The sequence below is a fragment of the Bombus terrestris genome, chromosome 3, assembly GCF_910591885.1.
Source record: "Bombus terrestris chromosome 3, iyBomTerr1.2, whole genome shotgun sequence".
NCBI classification, from domain to species: domain Eukaryota; kingdom Metazoa; phylum Arthropoda; class Insecta; order Hymenoptera; family Apidae; genus Bombus; species Bombus terrestris.
The window spans coordinates 14,143,203-14,166,680 of NC_063271.1; the positions used below are offsets into that span (position 1 = coordinate 14,143,203).

A 23,478-nucleotide genomic window follows, 5' to 3' on the forward strand; every position below is an offset into this window, starting at 1 on the left:
CATTTTTGAAAGACAATACATATACGTTATATATAAACTTTAATTGTTTTATTGTAAATTACAAAACAATTATAACTTACACAAAACTGATATATCAAATTAAAATGTGTATTTTTTTTATACCTTATATCTTTGAACAATTCAAAAGTTATTTTAATCGTATAAAATAATTACATTTACGTTTACAAGATTATAATTTTGTTATTATTAAAATAAAATATATTTTATTTTCAAAAATATGTATCACTTTTCTAAGTTTACCATTTTTTGATGTAGTACTGATGTTTGCTGGAAGGTATCGTGATAGTCGTACGAACGTGAAACATATGCTATATACAACCAGATACAACCAAATGTTGAGTGACACTTCGTAATATATTCGGTTAAAATCTTAATGCTTTACACCAGTATTTTACTAATTTTATTAATCACTACTAAACGAAAAAATTTCTTGTATTTTTGAAAATAATTTAGCTGAATAAAATTTACAGCATTTTTAAAATAAATTACGAAAAATGGCTGATCCTAAATATGCCGATTTACCTGGGATTGTAAGTACTTCATATTTTGCGATAAAATTATGTCAATGTGATTTTGTTATTAAATATAATTCACTTTAAAATGAGAATATAATCTGAAATTGAGATAAGAAGATATAATCTGAAGATATATAATTTTGTATAATCTCGTCTATATCTTATAATTTACATAAATGGACATTTAATATTTCGATGTTTTCATTGTATCTACAGGCATATGATCAAGTGGACGTTTATGAGACTACTGATTTACCAGAATCAGAACAATTTCAACTTTACCCCGAGGTACAGTATTGAAAATTGATTATAATATAATGTATTATGTAGTATACTATATTTGGCAGTATGAATATTTCCTTTTTTGTAGGATGAGACAGATTCTATAGAAAAATTACATACTAGTGCCACTGAAGCATTTATTAAATTTAAAAATAAACGTTTCCTTAGCAAGGAAGTTGACTTTTCCGATCGAATATCACTCAAACCAAGAACTGGCTATAAGTAAATATTTTAACTAAGAAAATATAAGATGTAAGGTATACGTTGAAGACATATAACAAATTTTAGATTTGGAGATTGGGAATTACCTGGAGAAGGAGAGAAAGAAACCCCTATTCAAAAGTACCAGCGCTTGCAATGTGAAATAAAAGAATTATATGAAGAAGTGAATGACTTGAAGGTATTAATTGTTCTATTATACATATTTGAAATTTGTTTTATGATGTACCATATTGTTCAAACCTTAAAAATGAATGAATATTTTACTGTTTCTTATATAGGAAAAATCAAAAGAGGAAAAGGTGAAATCTGTTGCTGATATAATTTCTCAAGTACAACTCTTAGGAAAACATTTAGATTCTTTAAAATTAGAAGAATGTCTCGGGGCTGATCTTATTGCAACTCTGTCAGATCCACAAGGCACAAGAATGAAGTAAGTTTATTTATATTATAATAAGGTGTTTAGAATGAAAATGTTTCTTTTGTTGATGAATATTTTAGACAACTGATATCACAAATAGAAGCATTCAAGCAGACTAGTATTCTTACTTCTGAAACTGATTCAAAATCACAGAATGCAAAAGATGATAAAGCAACTGAACCTGGTGTACTTAAGTATCAGATGATGTATCTTCCAGAAAAAGCAAGAATGCAGGAAGCAGCAAGAATTGCATTACTTGAACAAAGGCTTTGCAATTTAGAAAGTGTAATTGGGACAACCAGTGATAAACTTTCCAAATTTTCACAGGTAGCACAATGAATTCTTACATAATTATAATACTTATTGTTAATCATATTTTTAGTGTGTTTCTAATAATAAGTAAGTAATAAATTTTTTTATAGAATCTCAAAGGTCAAGGAGTAATGGAAGCTCTTCAAGAATTAGGAGCAAAAGCTGCATTATTAGATACTTACCAATTAGATATAATTGAAAGCCGATTAGCCGCACTAATTCATAGAATGGATAATGTTGCACAGAAAAAGACTGCATTAACATTAGATTCAGAACAAGAACAAAAAGTATTCCTTTTTTTTTAGAAATATTCAAATAACATGAATTTACTTACGAGAGTTCAACATTAGGAACTGAAAATAACTGAATAACTATTTTATCTAAATCAAAGTTTGTTTTCAGATTTCGGAGATGTATGATATTATGAAACAAACGGAAACTATCTCACAAATTTTACCACAAACCGTAAATCGAATGTTGGCTTTAAACACTATTCACCAGCAAGGTGTGTATTTAAATATATTTATAAAACTTTATAAATTTCTTTTTCCAGAAAATATATTTTTTCAATATTTTTTTTAGCTGCTACATTCAACAAATCTTTAACACGTTTAGAGGAATTACAATCACAAATAACTTCTGACTTGGAAAGTAACAAATCTCTTTTAAAAGGAGTACAAGAGAGCTTTGCATCAAACTTAGAAATTATAAAAAGTAACATAGAATCATTAGATGAACGTATTAAAAAACTGAACGTGTAATTCATAAGAGTGTCATTGAAATTTTTATTATAGATAATAATATCTCAACTTGTTTAATAGATATTTATTAAATTATATATTATTTACTAATATTTTCTGAATATATTTTTAATTTATTCATGATTTAGTACACCTTGTCATATTGTTGTTAAAATATTTTTAATAATATAACTTTAATTATTTTTAATTAAATAATACGAGCTAACTATATTATTGTAGCAAAAAATTCATTAATGTATAAACATTACAAGTTAAAAATAAACAAAAATCATGCTTTTCAAGTATATGTACAAAAAATTGCTTTTTTCATTCTGGAAGAGGAAAAGAGGTGGTAAATATTACACTTAAAATATTTGTAAATTTATATTTATTTAAATTTAATTAGAATCGTAACTTTTGGAAGAACCATTTGTTTTTACCAGATTTGTACCTAAAAATAGATATTAATATCATTTGTCTATCTATAGTAAATAATCTTAAACACAATCTTAAAACAATTGCAAAATATAATATTAAGAAATAATAGATATAGATATACATACTTTTCTTCAAATTTGACACGTGTTTGGAATCGAATTTTCTTGCGTTTCATTGGGTCTTTAAGGTCTTTGGGTGTTACTTTATCCCAGTGTAAATCTACTGTATATCTCGTCGGCATCAAATGATTATAATTAAGTACCTATCATTAATACATATATTTTGAAATAAAATTATATATATATATATATATATATATAAAACAAAGAAAATTACACAAACAACTAGTAACAAACTTACTTTCACAAATGGCTTGATTTTGGAACGTTTATGAATCTTTGCTTTGCCCATTCTTTTGTGTACTTTTCGTGGATATCGGTCAATACCTGCTACCATAGCATGTCCATACTGTTTTTCTGTAGTACCATCATCATAATTACGCATGATGATAGCTTTCCTTCCTGCGTATCGGCCACTAAGGACCAATACAACTTTTCCTGATTTCATGATCTTCACCATCTTGAAGATATATCTATAAAGAGAAGTTAAAAAAATTAGTTTAGTAGTATCAAAATCAAGAAACAAATATTTTGTTACAAAACTCGTATATAATAATTTATTTTACGTTAATTATTAATTTTTTTAACGAAATTTTTTTAACGCCTAGACTGCATTGGCAGTTGTAAACAGATATCACATAACCTCTTTTACATCACCAGTACTTAAAAAATTAACAAATAAATTTATATATAGAATATTTCTTAAAACACAAAATTGAAATGATTAATCTAATTTTAATCTTAGTTTAACAAAAAAAAAACTTAAAAATGTTTGTTAACATACTCAAGAACTTATTAAAATTCTACAATCAAATAAATGATTACTATTCCAAAAATACCGGAATAAACGTTACTAAAAAGAATATTATATCTATAAACAAATTATTTTTCTATTTTCCGATGTTTTTGGATTAGTTTCTGCAATGACAAACATCACACACCTCGCGGCTTATCGTACCGGAAAAAAGGAAGTCAACCTAATTCTCAATTGGTTACCCGTTCGATATTTAAAATTCAACCTACAGATGTCGTATCATTAGACATCCGGCGATGTTTAATAATAACCAATCCTATGTCGTGGTTTGAATGACGTTTAACAAAATTATTTCTTGGCAGAAAATTTTCGTTCGGACCGGTTTTATCCACCACACCATTTAAAGATCTTTATTTATTTCTTGCAATATATATCATAACATTTTCAGAAAAGGAACGGATTGATTTCGTATATTTTCAATCTGAGCCACGAATCAGAAGCAACATTGTTTCTACAAAAACGAGTACAATCGTTGCCGAATATCTAAACTTTTCGAGAGTTCGAGAATAATCCCGATGATTTTCTCGATACATCGAAATGATTGGTCGGCATAAGTAGCTTCCTGCTCGCTTGTATCTTGCACGAGGGATGTTAATAGGTACTATTTTACCCTTGTAGAACTTTTTTTAAGTACGATTTGTCGAAGGATTGAATCATTTAAAAAGACTGATATTATTGATATCGTATAGTGAGTGTGAACACAATAAGTTAGCGTGATGGCATTGAACGCTCAATATGAAGTTATTGGAAAGGGTTTCGTACAACAGTATTATGCGATGTTTGACGACCCCGCACAAAGACCAAATTTAATAAATATGTATAATGTAAGCTTTAATTGTTTCTAATCACATTTATTTATTGTGACAATTTTTTCTCTATATACTCATTCGATGTTACGTTTACAGACCGAGTCATCTTTCATGACATTCGAGGGTTTGCAAATACAAGGTGCTATTAAAATCATGGAAAAATTAACTGTGAGTTTTTTTAGCTATCATTTATCATTTATCACTATGGCTATCATTTTTTAATATAAGTATATTTTATATAGACTAGAAAATATAGTTCATAAAAAGAAAAATAAATTCATTTTTATCATTATGTTGATTAGTAATCTTTAATTTTCAGAGTTTAACATTTCAAAAAATAAATCGGATAATAACTGCCATTGATTCACAACCTATGTTTGATGGTGGGGTGCTTATTAATGTTTTAGGAAGGTTGCAGGTAAAGAAAATAACTTTTCATTATTATATGAGCTTAATATAAATAAGCAGATAGGAAATTTGCATGTAAAAATATATAAAATTATTCATATTTATATATATGTATATATATATACATACATACATACATATATATATATATGTATATATGCTATATATATGCTAATAGCAGAGATTATACCTAAATGAAAGAATTTTATTTAATATGTGCAGAGATCTTATTCCAATTAGTTCAGTAATTTAACTTCTTCTATCATACACAATTTAATGCATTTTCTAAACAAAGAGATATATTTGGCCCGATATTTTTTTTAAATTCATTGACGCATTTATATTTTTATTCGTCCATATATTGTATTTTATTGGCTGGACATGCTACACAAATGTGTACTGTACTGCCTTACATTTTTTGTGCTGCCATATGAAGATAGAGATTGAGCTATGACTAATGTCCAGCAACAATCTCTCTATATACCTGCGCAAAGAAGATGAAATAAGAAAATTCAGTCAGTGATTGTTGATGATTGGGCAGACTGATGAGGATCAGCCCCATGCATACATCCAGACATTTGTCCTGAAACCAATTGGCACCAGCTTTTACGTGCAGCATGACATCTTCAGACTTGCTCTGCACAACACGGTTTAGGCGTCAGGTATTGCTATTCCATTGATCTTCGTACCATGGTACAGGCAAGCCTGATACTAATTTTTGATGTCTAAAGCTGCTTCATGTATGTCAGTATGCTTTCTTATTATTAATTTTAATTCAATTATATATTATTTGCAATATTGCTTTGCTATTTGCTGTAATCAATAATTTGAGAAAAATAATTTTTACACTTAACTAATATTAATATCTAACAATTTGGTAAATTTGGGAACTTAAAATAACTGTGTAATAGTGAAAACATTTGCTACATTTTAACGTTTGTTATTATAATTATTTAAATTTACCAAAGTTTTATAATTTTATTAATTCACTATTTGCATGTATTATTTAATTAATTATATTTTAAACTATGTAATAAGCATAAGTAATTTATTGCACCATCCGCATATTTTAATATTTTTGGAATAATACATTTATAAAAATGCATACAATGTATTATATGTATATATAATAAGGGTGATGATAAAAAAAAATTTAAATTGCTGAACTGACCGGAATAAAATATATTTTTTCTCTTTTGGTTAAAGTCTAATGACATGTTGTTTAATAATAGTTTATACTAATAATAATATAAGTTTATAACAATAATAATTATAATTGTTAATTTGTCTTGTGTATCAATATAACAGTAGTTTAAATATTATATGAAATGATATATGAATATATGAAAATAAAAATAATTAAATTTAATTTAATTTTTGTATAGCTTATAATAATATATCATTATTTTTTAATGTAATAATTGTCACATATTTTTAAATAGAAAGAATTCTATAGTATTTAATCTGTATAACAATCAAAATGTTATAATAATATAGTTGAAGATGTTATTGTTAGTTTAATTATAGGTCAAAAGTAATATAATCTTTCTTGCATAAAATTTGATTGTATGATGAGTTTGTCATTGTACTGTATATTTCTTTATTTTTATTACATTTCTAAAAAATTTACATAGTTTTTGCATGGGATGCAATTAATAGGATTATTAACTATGTTTAATAATAATTTACCTTTATTGATAGTAATTCAATTACATACCAATATATTTTTACACAATACAATTTTTATATACTAAGGTCTATTACGATTATGTAAAATATATTTGCAAGAAAGGAAAATTATGTATTTTATATATTTTTTTATTAGATTTATACATGTGGTAATGATATACATAGCTTAAGTGTATAGTTATATATCTATAATTTGTTACAGGCAGATGAAGATCCACCACATGCCTTCTCACAGATTTTTGTGTTGAAGCCACTGGGGAATTCATTTTTTTGCCAGCATGACATCTTTCGTCTTGGCATTCATGATAGTGTATGAAGAGAAATGTCTGCAAGTTTATTACAGTTAATAGCAGACAGGTATCTGAGCCATGGACTCCCCAGAGATTAAAATAAGTGAGCTACTTTCTTCTTAATATCCTTTGTCATCACATATTATTCCATTCTTTCTAGATACTGCAGTTTTTATATGAAAAACATTTGCTTATATCTTGGCCACAAAAGAAAGAAAAGAGCATTAAAAATAAATACAGTTTAATAATTTTCTTGTTTTCCTCTTTTTCTAAATACACCTGTTGTTACTTACATGTTAATAACATAATATCACAATATAATATAGCAGCATATAATATTCAATGTTAATGATTGATTATTACTTCTTAAATTGTATTGTTACATATTTTATTCCCTCATACTATGTGTATTTTTGTAAAAAAAATATTGAGCATTAAATACAATATCTGGAATTAATAACACGATTGTAGTTTCTATTTTACAACTTGCAGTATAAAAAAATTCTAATATAATAAAAATGAAAAATATGATTTTTAAAAAAATAAGCTGCTATATATAATTGTATTTTATCTTAGTTGACATAAGTATTAAAAATATGAATTTTACAAATTGCCACGTTTAGCTTGCTCTATTTCAATAGCTTGAAATAGCGCTTGAAAGTTTCCAGCTCCAAATCCCTATAACAGAAGCAATTTTTATAATTTTATTAGTTTCAGTTTTAAAAGATTTATGGTAGGTTTAATGATCATTATAATACCCACATTGTGATTATGCCTTTGAATGATTTCTATAAAAAGAGTTGGACGATCTTGCATATTTTTAGTAAATATTTGTAAAAGATATCCATTTTCATCATAATCGATTAAAATTTTTAATTTTTGAAGTATATTGATATCTTCTAAAATTTGTACACCACTGATTTTCAGACGGTTTCTTAACATATCATAATAAGTGTCTGGAACATCTAGGAACTCCACCCCTCTAGTTTGCAGATTTTGTATCTGTGAAATAACGTAAATTCTTATTTTTAAAATTTTATTTAAATTTCAAAAGGCTATGTCAAATGTGTAATTTACAGCTGTAATTATGTTGTTTGTATTAAGAGCAATATGTTGCACTCCTGCTCCCCCATAATATTCAACATATTCTTGGATTTGAGAACGCTTTTTGCCAGGGGCAGGTTCATTAATAGGCATTTTCACTGTTTCTTCCCAATTAGTCATGACAATGGAACGCAGAGCTGAATATTCTGTGTGTAATTGAGAATCGTCTACTGACCAGAATCGATGGAATTGCAAACATTGCTCATACCTACAATAAATTTTATATAGAAAACACAATCGCGTGTACAGACTTCTCTAATTTCTTAAATATTTTATCAGTTTATATACCATTTTGCAACAGGTTCCATTTGTTTGTCAGATTGATTGCCAACAATATGGTCAACAAAATTCAATCCTACTTTTGGCCTAAGTAACAAAAACAAAATTATTAGAAACTTAATAATATTATTTGAAGAATAATTTGATTGAATTTAAGTTACATACAAAGTCTTTAAAAATGGGTCTTCTGATAGCTTTTGAAACCCTGGCAAAAAGAATCCGTTATACTTGGATCTGTCTATTAGCGTATGATATGTATCTCCGTACTAATAAATAAGAGAATAATTATGTTTTATTGAAATACTGTTGTTAGTTCATTATTTTCTTTCTTTGTATGTACTTACGGTACTTATGGTAGCAAATTTTACAATACCATATTCGTCATTTTCTTCCCATATGTCTTTTATTATTATGGCACCTCTTTCTCTCGCGATCTAGAAAAATAATAATCCTTTCATTCATATATTCGTAGGAAATTATAATATTAACATACTTTTACAATGATGTCTATGTCCTCAACATTAAAAGCAATATCACGAACACCATCTCCGTGTCGGGAAAGATGGTTTGCCATTTCTTCATCATCAGGTTCATAAGCTGATTCAAATACAAAAATAATCTATAAATAAGAACAGTATTTTTATTTTTTTACTAATATAAGATATTAGACAGGTAAAAGATGTTACTTTATAAAAATATGAACAATAAACATTTGTTTAGCATTTACCTGATTTTGTTTAACGACGTGTGATGCCACGCGCCTGGAACAAGTCTCTAAACCACGATAAGCCAAAGGTTCAAAACCTAATCTAGTGCAGTAATAACTGGCTGCCTAAAGTAACAAATGTGTTTAAATATAAATTCATAATAGGTAGGTGGCTTATTTCAATTTTGTTTCCGTGTGAAAATATAAAAGAAATCAAAAATATCGAAAGATGAGAAAATGTTTTAAAATATTAACAAATATGAATCCTGAATATTTGCTTATGTCATGAAATTCATGATTTCATCTATTATTTAATGAAATTACCTGGTTTTTTTTAGTAGATATGTACTATTTTGTTTTAATTACCTGTTTTGCATTTCCAACCCAGAATTTGAAGTGATCGAAGCACAAGAATTTTCCTCCTAAAGGCTAAAAACGAAGAATTACATGTTAAATATATGTTATAATAAATTATATTTTCAATTAAAGTATTTGTGTTACTATAATTACCTTGGGACCTTTATCTGTATATGTAGTCTGAAAAAAATGAAATTAAAAATTTTATATTATCGATTCATCTGAAAATCAGAGAACATTATTTTATTTTATTTTATTTAAATTACGAACGATTATATTCGGACTAAAAACTAATATTTATACAAATTAAAATGTCCTTAATTAAATAGTACTAATACTACTACGGTACATAATAATAAATTTATTATTTTATTATTTTAGTTAAAAATAGATTGTAAATTTCATACCATTTTGAATACTTGCGGAAAGTTAGAACGAGCTAGTTAATGATTTCTTTTTCGTGGTTTGTAATCGGAAACATACCGTGCTTAAATATAAGCGCGTGAAAATCAGTAATGCTATATCCTGATCGCTGATTGGTTGATCAGGGAGGCTTGTTTGTGTCGCATTCTTTTAAAAACTGTGAGTCGTAAATCTAATGTATAATACTGATAGCAGGTTTTTCAGGATTATTTACGATCATCTGATATTTTATTCATCGGTTTGTCTGTGGAACTATTATCTTTAAGGTCATTTTTTAAAATAATATTTACTAACTTATGTACTGAAGAAATTTTGTTTATTATCGATTTTCAATTATATTGATTAGTTTATTTATTTAAAATCCACATTCATATCCTCCGTGATATCTTTTAAAACATTTAAGATATATTAAAATGCTAATTTTCAAAATTTTTATTACAATATGTTTGAAAATATAAAATTGTAAAGTATTTTAACATTTAAAAATTTCTTGTACACTTTATTAATTGCAAATAATAACAAAATATATTTGTAAATATTGTTCCAGTAAATATTTTTGTTTTTTACACGTATTTTGTATTTGTATAGCAAACGCGAAAATAAAATACAATTATTTTTATTGAAAAAATATTATATATCTTTTTAGTATTTAAACAAGTTAAACAAATTAAGCATTTTTTAATTATGCTTACAAACCAAAGTCAACTTTGCCGTACATTCTTGAATGATTAAAAAGAGTAAACATTAGTTTACTTACTAAAGTAAAGCAATAGTATATATATAGTATAATATATTTATGCAGTATAATATAGTATAATATTACGTATATGTCGTTGTATAAAAATAACTATTTTTCTGAAAACTATTTCACCACAAACAGAAAGAGTTCAAAGTATTTCATTCGTGTAAAACTTTCCATTTTCGAAGGCTCGCCGTTCTATATGACGAAACGTGATCGTGCGTCAACTTAGATTCTGGTTTTAGAGGCGCGTCCTGTTTAATGTAAATTACCTGTTTAATGTAAATAATGATCAGAAACGTGCGTAGCGCGTGATACAAACATATTAATGAACCGGTAGAGCTAGGAGGCTCGCCTCGACTCATTTTTTTCTACTATATCGAGGTCGACAAAAAAAAAGACAGCAGAATGATTTCAAGACACATGATAAATATCTGTATATAAATATAGAAAAAGGGTGATCTCTATTTCTTTAAAATGTTCTTCTCTTTCTTTCATTATATTAATTATAAAAAAAACTACTTTTTTCTTTGAAAATATTTAGGAATGAAAAATGAAACATATTATTTAAAGTATAATATCTATAATAATTTTATTTTCTATCAGAATAAAAATTTAAAAAATGATTAAGTTCAAGTATTACATATTTCAATTATAATTTTTATTCAATTAAAGTATATTCCATGGATGACATTACAGTGTTTTGTTGTTCATGTTCTACTGCATGTATGTCTTATATTATTTGTGAATTAATATCTGCGATTATACTTTGATATGACTAGTTTGAATTGGATTTAAATAAGAGGGACAAAGTGTTTCATAACTTAAAATCAATTTAAAGTATACATACTGTTAGTAAGGAATAATTTGAAATATTCATAGCTCCCTGCAATACACAATAACTGACTAGATTAGATTATTATATATTTAAAGATATTATTATAATTATATTTAGAAGATTATTATAATTACAGTCAACATATGTAATAAAATTTAAATACTGCATATTATTATAAACAATATAAAATATGGACTTTACGCAATAATTAGAAATCAAAGTATCTAAAACGTTTAGAAGAATCATAATTCTTTTTAGGTTGTAACTTCATATACAAAGATACTTAAGATAAAATTTATATTCATCTTAGAAATTACAATTATAGTTATAACAGAAGAATACATAAACTTCTAAACGTATTAATAAAAAATTATTTTTTTGGGAAGAATTTACTTTTTAGATTAAAATTAAAATATTTAACAAATACCATTAAAAAATACATATAATGTGATTCTTAGACGTTGATGTTTAGTTATTATTAAGTTTTTATAACGCATTTTATGATTTTCAGGAATTACATTAATATTATTTATAATATTCTTCTTTGTTAACATATTGACTTCTTATGTTATACATTATTTTTTTAATAATATTATTAGTTTAATCTACTTATACTAATAAATTTAAAAATTACATTATTATTTATAAATCATGTAAACAGATTACATATCAGACGCTTCTTAGATATATTTATATACAAATAACTAATTATATAATTATAATACATACGATATAAATTCATTTATACAAAACGAAATTGTTAAGAGATCAAGCAGTAAACAACAATTAATTGCCTTGTGCTTAAACGCAATAAAAATCTTTACTCATAATAACACGATTGTAAATAGACAAATAAATTAATACTCAATATCACTTAATTTGGACATAGCATTACAATACTAGAATGATTTTGTTTTATTAAGATATTAAAAGATTGGACTTGAAAAAACTGTTGCATCATGCTATTAAACTGTATTACAATTTTAAACATTTTAAAAGAATTTTTATCTACCTATTATGAATATTTATTCATTATTTATCTAATTTTTGAAACCATACATGATAAAAATTATTGTTTAGATATAATATATATTTCTACTACATTTATGTTTATGATAAAAAACATTTAAATGTAATTGTAAATTTTATTGCGTAATATCATTCATATTTAATAAGATAAAAAAATGTAATAAAGATATACAATATCTGAAGTTCACGTTACTTTTTATACTATTATGAAAAAACCAATTGTTCAGTGTGAATGTATTATCGAAGAATTTCTTTTAATAAAACATTTAATATTTCGTATTAAAATATATCATTTATGATCGCGAAAATAGTAACGTTTCAATACCGGTTTTGTTATGTATGGTCGGTACATGTGAGTGATATAAAAATTCCTTGATTACCGCCAATTCTTAAATTATTATACTCAATAGTATGATCTTTATTACAAAAATACATGTAGAAAATTTGGTAATATTTTTTTCTATGAATATGTAGTATTTTTTTATCGTAAAAATGTTCTTGGTCGATTAAATTAATGGAATGTTTAATTATCCTTTTATTTGGAAAGAGATATGAAAATTTGAACTCATTGTTTCTTACTCAAAATATGGACGTTTTAAATAAATATAATACTAAAAGTATACATACACGCATTAACATATATACGTGATGTTTATATATGGTTATTTGAAAATCGTTGCTATGGTAATAAGAGTTCAACTACTTTACATGCTAACTACTAAATGAAGGATTGCATTCCCATTTTTAATGCCCTTGTATTACCATATAACAAGGTAAAGAGAATGCTTCTATTCAATATTATTAAAAACATCAGGAAAATGTATCTACTACTATTCGGAGATAAAATATGTACAGAACGTTATATATTATTATTAATTTGGCATGCCAGGAAATATAAAAACAAGAACAAAATATTAAATAAAACAATTCAATCCTAAACGAGATTGTGATGGAAGCATTCATAGATAATTATTATTTATAGCAATACAATCCCATGATCTCTTTCCAGTCTACGTTTTGCTTTAAGAGACACAATTCCCATTAAATCTGCAGGAGTTGGAAGTCCTCCAGAGGTATTTGGAGCCACTGCTTGTTGATAAAATACCTCTACGTTTCCACACTGGTTACCATAAACAACGGTATCCTCCGTTCTAGTTAATTAATAAAATATACTCATTTTTTTACTACATTTCATGAAAAATTACCATGTTTAGTGCTTCATAATGTATAAATATATAAGTTAGTACTTATATATTACTATTATATAATAGTTTAGTGCTTCATAATATATAAAACAAAACATACTCTAAATGTATAATACAATTCATTTTCTTGAAAATTTTTGTAGTAGTATTATTTTAACAGAGCAAAAAGGTATGAATAGGTCTACTGAAGCAAGCAGACATATGCAAAATTGCACTAAATGAATCAAATTACCTAATGCTTAAATAATTACCTGACAATAATATCTGTGAGATTGCTGGCATATGTGAACCTATCATGAAGGCAAGAAACAATATCCAATTCAGTAACACCCCACAGTCCAGAACGATTTATTGTGTCCCATTGAGGATCAATACTTAATATACTATATAATTCCTTATTTTCATTTGAAGGTAGAGGCTCTAAACATTGTTGTAGTCTAGCTTCAAGTTTTCCTAACGTATTCACGCAAGTTTGCCACTATAACATGTATTACTATAATATATATTATCAAAAAATTAAATTTCAATATATTAGATATTAGATAATAAAATATACTTACGAGAGAGTGTATAAGATCAGGATTATTAGCAGTTCCATTTTCCATTAATAGTACTAGTACCATATTGTGATGTCCACAGAGAAATAGTTCTGTTTTCTCAAAAGAAACTTCATCTTTGGAAGTAGTTACCCAATCTTCTTCCAATTCATCTTCACCGTCACTGCCAGTTTCCTTATTAACTGCTTCCAGTTTTTGCTTGATTATTTGATTTGTTGCTGTTGAAAAGCCCGATAAATCACGAAATTCGCTAGGAGTTGTTTCTCTACTACAAAAACCGCTAGTTCTCTCATCAGCAAGTAAACTGAGTTTAGACATAAGAGGCGTTAATTGTAGACCATCCAATTTTTTCTTTTGAAGAAATTCATACACGTTACCGCATTCCGATGCTGATTTTCGTCTATCATCATTATCAGTGATATTGAGTGGCTTCAAAGGAAGACTCATTGATCTGCGATAAGTTTCTTGTTTCACTTTACTATCTATTTTTATGTCACGAGAATTACTTGATTTTTCTAAATTATCACTGATCATGGTATCACAGTTATTTGTTACATTTTTCGTGTTACAATCGTTGGCTAAACTTGTTAAAAAGTTGTTACGATTAATTGTATTATTTTGATCATCCTTAAGTTCTTCGTAATGCGAAGATATATATTGATTATATAAAGACTGAGATACTGGTAATCCATCACATCGAAATATAGGATAATATGGGTCAGTAATTGTATGAAACTGCCTTTTATGTAAAGATTGCTTTTGAGGAGAAGTTTCGGGAGATATACTTTGTTTTAATTGTGGCAACCCTAATCCATATGTTCTTACTGATATTCGATTGGAGTACAAATTGGACGATCCTAAATCATGCATACTTAAGCTTCTCTTATTAAATTCTTTTCGTTTAACTAGTTTTTCTTTTGGCGTAACGTTTCTTAATTTATTTAAACGTTTATATCTAAGTGCTTTCTTAACAACATCTGGAATATCATCTACATTTGTTTTTATTTCTTTCTTTTCTTCTTCTGCTTCATTATTTGTATCTTCGTTTGTGTTACATATTAACATAGCATTACCATGTAATACTCTATTAATATCTTTTAATGGTGTAGAGCAAACGCTAGGAGTTAAAGGATTTACACACTTAGGACGGTCTGTTTTACTTTCCTGTTTACGTTTCACTGGAGAACTGTAAGCTGTAAGTGGTACGGAGGGTACATAATGACTATTATCGTTGTACTGTAATGAATCTAATTCTCCTTCTTCAGGTACAGTAAAAATGCGAGAAGTATCACGTTTCATTCCCGACAAAGGGAGTTCCTTACTGTTCTTGGACATGTTCTAAGAATATAATAGTTTCATCATTAAATAATTGTTATAATTCATTGTCAAAAACTACTAACCTTTTTTTGAAATATCTTTTTTGTCACAGAATCTAAATAAGAACTGTAATATCGTTCATTATTTGCTTCTTGTACAAGTTTTGTAAACTGTTTTTGCTCTATATATACTCGCAATAACTGTACTCCAACAGGTAGATGAAATTCTGTTGATATTCTCTCTGCAGGAGCCTAAAAAATTGTATTAAAAGAAACAATATTGTATATTATGTAAATATTACATACTATTAATATATTTTAATTGAATATACCTTTATTCTATATGGATCAGTTATAACAATTTGTTTGGTCAACTCAGCACTTAACTGAGTTGCAACTACCCTGAAATATTAATACTTTTAGTTTTTAAAATAAAGGAATAATTTATTTGTCACTGCTCTAGAAACTTACTTATTATTATAGAAGAGTGCACCACCTATGATACCACTGATTTCTTGATAATATTGTAAAACTTGAATTGCTTCTAAAAATATGTTGCTAGCACTCTAAAACAACATAACCTTAATTTATATTATATCCATAATAAATAATTAAATATATTTAAAAAAAGCTGTATAAAATAGAAAAATTGATATCATATATCAATTACCTTCGGAAGTTTAATGATAGGAATATTGGAGAAAAGATTGGCACTATATTGAAGTATTGGCAAATATGTTTCAAACATTTGATAAAGCTTCTCTGTGAACTTATTTCTGTCATTATTAAATGATTCCAGTATCTTATTCAAATCATAATGAAAGAATTTTAGCAATGATTCTAATGTATTTGCACGCCTTTCTAGAATCCAGTCATGAATATTCCTATCAGTTCCAACTGCCTGTAAAGTAGTAAACAATGAAATTTATGTGGCAAATATTAATTCATACTAAGTATGACACATTAAGCAATGAGAAAAATATTACGTTTCATTCATTGAGACTACACTGATAATTGTAACTGCTTTAATAGATAACTACTACTATCAAATTATGCTATACATATAATGATTTTCATATTTTGCATTATATTAATTCTGAAGTCATGTAGTCAAACTCTCTTATATTTTCAATTATTTTTATAAGTAAATAAATTATTATTAATTATACCTATGTAAAGAAAAAATATAATAACGATACACTTACAAGTATGTACTGTCCAAATTTCTTTAATACAAATTTTCCTCCTTGTAATGTGATTGATTTTGGATTGGAAAACGAAGTTGAAAGAAATTGATTAACAGCCATTAATTGCCCTGCTAGAGCTAATCTTTGCGTAAGAGATACCCATGCAGGATGGAAATACATAACTGCCTCTGCAGGATCATCATCTTCTTTACAACACCTTACAGTGTCATAAACAAATACTATCATCATCTCTCTAAAAAAAGGTCAGAATTAACATAATTTGATACATATATATTATATTAACTTATATAATATGTTGATAGTATGTATATAGTTATGTAATACTATGTATGATTTGTAAATTCATATTGAACATGAACAAAGTGATTTCTCCTTTATAAATGAAGTAGCTTACCCTGGAGTAATTGATAAAACTGTTCTATATATAACTGTGAAAATCTATCAACTTTCATTTTTTCAAAACTATAGACATAATATTAATGTCTATAACTTGCTCTGATTCTGATACACGAATGAGTCTATGAAGTAAATAATTGTGAACAGGGAATTACTGATTAGCTGCACCATTAACCGATAACAAAATAAAGGAGATAAGATTACAATTTAGAACACATCTTTTGAAAGCATTGTTATATATAACGCTATATTTTGTATAAGGACTCATTGCATCATTATGATTCAGTAATTTTTTAAAAACTCAACATGTTTTTCCAGTTTTTATGATGCTAGTAGTTGTATGAAGTTACTGAATTAATTAGTTAGCAATGAAAACATTTTCAACTCTGATTAATCTAATAGCTTTAGATAAACTGTTGAAGATAGAATAAAACACAAAATGAAGGAGGAAAATTTTATTTTGACAAAATTCTTAATTTTGAAAATAATTTATTTATATCTATGTAAATTATCTACATTATCTGAAAGTATATAAAATCAATGACATTAATAAGATATATTTTATTATGAAATAATATGAGGAGGCATAATTATAACGTAATAAAGTCTGAAACCTTACTCTAAAAAAAGAAAATGTTTCCTTATATATCATGTGAATTACTCTAACAAGTACAAGTGAAAATATAATTTATATAATAATTACTCATACTTTTATGCTATGGAAAGAATAAAACAGAAAAGCTATAGATACATATAAACTAATTACTTATAGCAACATATACATACACATATACATACATAAGTACATACATAATTTTTCAAGAAGTACGAAATAAAAGAAATATATTACTTTAGAACCAATAATGTAAACTAATACGTATTCATAACTTAGCAACACAAAAGTATTATGTGAATAAAAAAATTAAGTACGAAAATATTTTGACTATTAATCCATAAACTCACACCAACTTGAAGTCAGCATTCTGTTTGACAAAAATTAAAGATTTAAAAAGGGACATGCCGCCAAGAAATAAACCGATGAAATAAGTGTAATAGTAATACAGTTTGCAGCGTGGCATAGTAAACAGAGCATTATCATTGAATTAATGATGCACTTTTTACGCTGCCATAATTAGATAAAGCTAGTGTTACGCAATATCTTCGTACTTTGCCATGGTGATTGTTTACGCTTCAACGTGCCGGGGCTAAGGACGTCAGTTGCGATGTTGCGATTATCAGTTGTAAGATGTAACGTCCTTGTAAAATCCTTTCCTCTTCGTTTACTTTTTTTTACTCACAATGACAAACTTTTTGTTTTTTGTTCTATCCTTATGGTCGTTCAAGATGCTACTAGGCGTCGCGAAAAATGCACTTCGATGGAAATGCACTTTCCCGTTATATAATGTAAAATCTGAGCCATAATAATCTTGATTTCCAATCACGCTGAATAGAGCCGCTCCTTTACCGCCATACTGATATCGATCTCCTTTATATGTATACAGACAATATGTATATTCTTGGTCCTTGATCGGTAATGGAACTATGTGACTACTAGCCGCGATGTTTGAATATCATTTGAATTTAGATTTGAATGTAATGGCAGCAGGTGCGCTCTCAAACTGTCATTATTATTACTATCGTATAATATACTTCATAATTAGTTGTTATATATATACATATAATAATGTTATAGAATGTATATTTTTGTATTAAAGTATATATTTAACAAATGTATAATACAATAAATAAGTAAAATATAATTTACAAATACATCAGTACTCTGCAAGTTCTTGCAAGCAATCGCGAAGAATTTCTAAAAAGATATCGGCATGATATTCTCCGAATATTAGACATGGTCTTAATCGAATTGATTTTGTTCCACAGTCGCCCACTTGTATACCTAACATTTGTAAATTTACTATACGGAAATAGAATATAAAAATTGTCAAATGAATATATTAAATTTTTGATATTACCTTTATTACGTAAAAGATGCATTAATTTCTTTTTCATATCCCTACATCTCGTATCAAAGGCAATGATAAAGCCTCTACCTCGTACAGAACTTATAATATCCGAAAATTCATGTTGTAAGGCGTTTAGTTGACAAAGCAAATAATTGCCGACATAACATACATGAGTTAATAAGTCTTCTGCTTCGATGGTTTGTAATACTGCCTCTAACAGTAAAATTTGGATTGGATCTCCCATCCATGCATTAAAAACTCTATATGGTTGCTTGGGCCTAAATAGATAGTATGAAAAATATTTATAATGATACAATATTCTATTCAAACACTATTATGTTAATAAATATGTTACATGTATTCGGGAGAATGATAAAATCCACTAGCTTGCATTTTGTAACTAAATGTAACGATATCAGGAGGAATGTTTAATTCAAAATATTCATGTGCCCATATTCTTCCTGTTGCACCACCTCCTGTTTGTATTTCATCCAATATGAAAGGAATAGATCTCTGAAAAATTTATTGTGTTATATTTCTCAATATTTATGTCTTATAAAAATCTAAACAGAGCATGTTAAACATTTACTCTTTTACATATGTCTTGTAATTGTAGAAAAAAGTCTGGGGAAGCATGTCTATCTCCTCCTTCACATTGTATTGCTTCAACTAGGATACCAGCAACTGGCATATTCTTTTCATATCGTTCTATTAAATCCTCTACCTTTTATATTTTGATGTAGGTTTTATCAGTCTTTAGCAACAAAATTAATTTAAAATTTATATCATAGTACTATCAAATCTACTTGTTCCAAGCACCGAGCATCTTCCTCTTTATTTTCTTTTTCATGTTGATCCAATGGATATAAATAATGTGGATATGGTGCAATTGGCCATTGAAGAGAAGGTATATCAATTTTCATTATGTACTTATAATGTGTTAATGCCAGTGCACCAAATGTTCTACCATGAAATCCTCCTAATTTTATAAATTTCATCAATTTGTAATGTTGGTATATTACAACACTATGTTAAGGTACCTTCAAAGGAAAGGATCGACAATTCAGGACAACCAGGTGGTTTATTAAAAGGTGCACTTTCCTTTTCTTCCTCTGTAAAATCTTTGCCACGTCGATGTCTTTCTGCGTATTTTATGAATGCCATTTGTATAGCATGCTCAATTGAACAAGCACCACACATGGCTGTAAAAATGCATGGTAACCCTTTTGGAGCTACCTGATGTATGTGTGAAATAATATTATATTTAACAAATTCATTGTTATTTATTATTATTTACTATCCAATGTTATTTTTATTCTTATTGATGAAATAAACATAGTTACAAATTTAATAAGTAAAAGTATCTAACACATGGTTGAAGCAATGTATCCTGTATTTTACACGGCCACTCTAAACCAGGGAATAATCCTATTGCAGGCCTGTTTGCTATTACTCGCTAAAAATTTATTATGTTAACACCTTTAAGCTTATTTTAGTGGATATAATTATTTTCAATTGTATTTACTTGATTTCCTCCACAAGATAATGCACCAAGAATTGACCTATGATTATATCCAAGAGCAAGGGTAGATAATTGCATAAACATATCTAAGAAAACATTTCCATCAATATCTGCTAAGTAATTTCCAACAGATCTTTGGTAGTCTCCAAAATATTGAATGGAGCCTACTTGCTGCAATATTTTATAATTGTTTATATGAATGTGTCAATCTTTAATAAAATTTGAATTTTGTGATAATAATATAAACCTGAATTTTAGAAAATTCATTGAGAAGTGCTTCTGACCTTGGTCCAGGAATTTCAGTAAGCGTATATGGTTTTGCAGGTTCTCCAGGTAATGGTGCCTTTGGCATATGATGAAGTTCTATACATTATTTACCAAGTGTAGTATGTTAAAATTTTAATAACATAATTTTATTTCTCTATTAACCAGCAATATAGTTGTTTTGTACTCACGACGAGGTTTCGGACTCTTTTGAACAGAATACACAATACTTTTGCACAACATTTTATAAGAAATTTCCGTATTTATTAAATAATGTCACTAATATAGAGAATTTATGAAATTCTACTATATGTATGTACATGTATTCTTAACTCATATTAAATAAAAACTCGAGAGAATGTTTAAGAAATGATAAAAGATGTGTAATATATGCATTCGCAATGACACATTTTTACTTTTGTTTCAAATCATAACAGAAGAATGTAAATAACTATTAATATAGGTCCTGTGTAATATTATTTGAACTTTGAAGTATTTAAGTTTACACTTAATAGTAATACAAATGATGATGTTAATACTAGAGTAATTCGAAATTATTTATAACATTATTTCTTTATACAAAAAACATTGTTTCTTGCAAATAAAACTAAAAATTAATTACTAAACGGTATTAATGTGCTTTTTTAAAGTTTCATGAAGCCACTGTCATACAGTAGTTTATTATTTTTTAAGCAATACAAATTAAAAAATGTAAATTAACATACTATGCTTTCCTCTAACTTATATTTATAGTGCAATAAAAACAACAAAGTTTATGATTAAAATTAGTACAAATATATTTATTATAAACTAGTAGTATTAGATTTAGATGAATATAGTTATGTAATCACACTTTGTTGCTTTTGTTCTTAATAGAAATAAACACCTCGTTACATGATTAATAAGCGGGCAAAGTGAAATAGAGCAGCACAGAATGTACGTGGCTGCAAATTCTTCACCCAGTTTTTACATTTCAGTAGCATGCCAAAAACTTACACGACTAATATATAATATATGTCTTGAAGTATTTCTACAATTTTTTACAGAAAAATCCTTTACTCCAGTATGTCGTCAAGTATCGCTCTTGTGTAAGGAAAGAATACTCGATAGAATGATTGTAATCTGATCAAGTTTGTTTTAACGTATTCAAATTTCAAGAGTATTCAACGATTTTATAGGTGCACGTGCATCTCGTAAAAGATATTGGGAGATTAACTTTTTGAGATACAATCTGATTCTTCCGTTTGTCTCCGAAGATCAATAAAGCTAGTATGGAGCATTACATATTTCCAAATGCATATATTCCGCTCGCATTAATATATAATGTGAATACTTATTAATACTTATTAATTTTTATTTATAAGTCTCTATGAGTCAAATAATATTCCGAGGCAAAGCGGAAGAATATTAAAGATACACTAGATCTCAAAGAGTAAATCCATTGAGGCATACTTTACAAAATAAAATTTTTTTAAAATTTTTGGTTAACTCTTTGCGATATATAGATCAAACAAACTCAGAGATATAGAACTTTTTAAAGATAGAATACGACAAAGAATTAAAATAAAAATGTATAACACTCCAGTATATCTAAGTTATAAATATACCGACACACTTTGAGATGATGATTTTTTAAGTATACTATAATAAAGATAAAAGAAGAGCCTCAATAAATTAATGAGACGCATATGACACGATCACTTGGAACGAGTTTACAATAAAGCTAATATGATGTATATAAATCTGGGCAAAATAACGAACTGTATGTATTCTGTAACTATAATCGAAAGTCGAAGGTAAAAAACAGATCAGTGCCAGGGTTTGTGAACATTGAATTAAAAATACTGTACAAGCATCATCCTGGCAAAAATGTACAACCTGCTTTGAGCGATCTGTTTTTTTCTCACTTAAATAAATGATTGACAATCGTCAAGACGCATCTTGAATTCGTGAACATACACGTTAATGTACATATATGAAACCACAGTTCTTAATATCAGAGAACAGATTTCCTTGTGGAAATATTACTTAGACCTTCACAGAATATTGAGTTGGCAACTAAGTAATTACGGATTTTGTCATTAGGTGGTATTGACAAAATCCGCTATCACTTAGTTGCCAACTCAATAAATCTATGTAGTTTAATTTTATAAAAGTTCTTGAGTTCTCCAACATTTAAGAGTTACATATTTACTATATACTTTCACTCTTGCATTTTATTAATGAAACATTAGAAACAATATTTCCTTGCTGCTTTTTATATGAATATGTATGTATATATGTATGTACGTATATATATATATATATATATATATATATATATATATATATATATATACGTATAGATTTTTTCGCGATCATTAGATGTTTATGAAATAATATTGCGTCTTCATATCCTGTAAGAATACAGAAACTAAACATACTCGTACATATGCTACACGGTATAGTTTCATAATTTTCACAAATGGTAGTTTAATAGCTAAAATATAAA

The 23,478-nt window shown here is 27.0% G+C and overlaps 6 protein-coding genes across 12 annotated transcripts; 2 read left to right on the forward strand and 4 right to left on the reverse strand.

Moving 5' to 3' along the window:
• Positions 1 to 317: 317 nt before the first annotated feature.
• Positions 318 to 2,812, forward strand: LOC100645825 (dynactin subunit 2). Its single transcript, XM_003394656.4, has 9 exons — positions 318 to 551; positions 753 to 824; positions 907 to 1,040; positions 1,107 to 1,218; positions 1,319 to 1,470; positions 1,539 to 1,785; positions 1,881 to 2,057; positions 2,173 to 2,275; positions 2,353 to 2,812. Exons 1-9 carry the CDS (start codon positions 516 to 518, stop codon positions 2,529 to 2,531), a joined length of 1,212 nt encoding a protein of 403 aa, XP_003394704.1. The 5' UTR covers positions 318 to 515; the 3' UTR covers positions 2,532 to 2,812.
• Positions 2,813 to 2,881: 69 nt separating this feature from the next.
• On the reverse strand, positions 2,882 to 4,141 carry LOC100645940 (60S ribosomal protein L27). Of its 2 annotated transcripts, none has more exons than XM_003394657.3 (4): positions 4,009 to 4,141; positions 3,309 to 3,540; positions 3,074 to 3,210; positions 2,882 to 2,961 (listed from the first exon to the last, which is right to left on the reverse strand). In XM_003394657.3, the coding sequence occupies exons 2-4, from the start codon at positions 3,525 to 3,527 to the stop codon at positions 2,913 to 2,915; spliced, it is 405 nt and encodes a 134-aa protein (XP_003394705.1). In that variant the 5' UTR covers positions 3,528 to 3,540; positions 4,009 to 4,141; the 3' UTR covers positions 2,882 to 2,912. The 2 variants fall into 2 exon arrangements, with proteins under 2 accessions (XP_003394705.1, XP_003394706.1); XM_003394658.4 differs by lacking the exon at positions 4,009 to 4,141 and adding an exon at positions 3,852 to 3,999.
• Positions 4,142 to 4,171: 30 nt separating this feature from the next.
• On the forward strand, positions 4,172 to 7,326 carry LOC100647093 (probable nuclear transport factor 2). 2 transcript variants are annotated; one of them, XM_012321239.3, is made up of 5 exons: positions 4,172 to 4,479; positions 4,571 to 4,705; positions 4,787 to 4,858; positions 5,010 to 5,108; positions 6,990 to 7,326. In XM_012321239.3, exons 2-5 carry the CDS (start codon positions 4,598 to 4,600, stop codon positions 7,101 to 7,103), a joined length of 393 nt encoding a protein of 130 aa, XP_012176629.1. In that variant the 5' UTR covers positions 4,172 to 4,479; positions 4,571 to 4,597; the 3' UTR covers positions 7,104 to 7,326. The 2 variants fall into 2 exon arrangements, with proteins under 2 accessions (XP_012176629.1, XP_003394717.1); XM_003394669.4 differs by adding an exon at positions 5,640 to 5,760 and having other exon boundaries at positions 4,302 to 4,705.
• Positions 7,302 to 10,233, reverse strand: LOC100646582 (4-hydroxyphenylpyruvate dioxygenase). 2 transcript variants are annotated; one of them, XM_003394663.4, is made up of 11 exons: positions 9,931 to 10,233; positions 9,677 to 9,703; positions 9,533 to 9,595; positions 9,188 to 9,292; positions 8,954 to 9,079; positions 8,805 to 8,894; positions 8,626 to 8,726; positions 8,470 to 8,547; positions 8,155 to 8,389; positions 7,840 to 8,079; positions 7,302 to 7,755 (listed from the first exon to the last, which is right to left on the reverse strand). In XM_003394663.4, the coding sequence occupies exons 1-11, from the start codon at positions 9,931 to 9,933 to the stop codon at positions 7,681 to 7,683; spliced, it is 1,143 nt and encodes a 380-aa protein (XP_003394711.1). In that variant the 5' UTR covers positions 9,934 to 10,233; the 3' UTR covers positions 7,302 to 7,680. The 2 variants fall into 2 exon arrangements, with proteins under 2 accessions (XP_003394711.1, XP_048270713.1); XM_048414756.1 differs by lacking the exons at positions 9,533 to 9,595; positions 9,677 to 9,703; positions 9,931 to 10,233 and having other exon boundaries at positions 8,954 to 9,057; positions 9,188 to 9,298.
• A 1,091-nt stretch (positions 10,234 to 11,324) lies between these two features.
• Positions 11,325 to 18,843, reverse strand: LOC100646462. 4 transcript variants are annotated; one of them, XM_003394662.4, is made up of 9 exons: positions 18,402 to 18,843; positions 16,836 to 17,070; positions 16,301 to 16,531; positions 16,102 to 16,196; positions 15,963 to 16,032; positions 15,715 to 15,882; positions 14,318 to 15,652; positions 14,009 to 14,235; positions 11,325 to 13,703 (listed from the first exon to the last, which is right to left on the reverse strand). In XM_003394662.4, exons 1-9 carry the CDS (start codon positions 18,407 to 18,409, stop codon positions 13,529 to 13,531), a joined length of 2,544 nt encoding a protein of 847 aa, XP_003394710.1. In that variant the 5' UTR covers positions 18,410 to 18,843; the 3' UTR covers positions 11,325 to 13,528. The 4 variants fall into 4 exon arrangements, with proteins under 4 accessions (XP_003394710.1, XP_020724269.1, XP_020724270.1 ...); XM_020868610.2 differs by lacking the exon at positions 18,402 to 18,843 and adding an exon at positions 18,198 to 18,395; XM_020868611.2 differs by lacking the exon at positions 18,402 to 18,843 and adding an exon at positions 17,233 to 17,598.
• A 99-nt stretch (positions 18,844 to 18,942) lies between these two features.
• On the reverse strand, positions 18,943 to 21,499 carry LOC100646774 (4-aminobutyrate aminotransferase, mitochondrial). The gene is made up of 9 exons (XM_048414760.1): positions 21,179 to 21,499; positions 20,971 to 21,086; positions 20,727 to 20,894; positions 20,571 to 20,657; positions 20,242 to 20,437; positions 20,008 to 20,180; positions 19,557 to 19,714; positions 19,211 to 19,479; positions 18,943 to 19,134 (listed from the first exon to the last, which is right to left on the reverse strand). Exons 1-9 carry the CDS (start codon positions 21,228 to 21,230, stop codon positions 19,007 to 19,009), a joined length of 1,347 nt encoding a protein of 448 aa, XP_048270717.1. The 5' UTR covers positions 21,231 to 21,499; the 3' UTR covers positions 18,943 to 19,006.
• Positions 21,500 to 23,478: the final 1,979 nt, after the last annotated feature.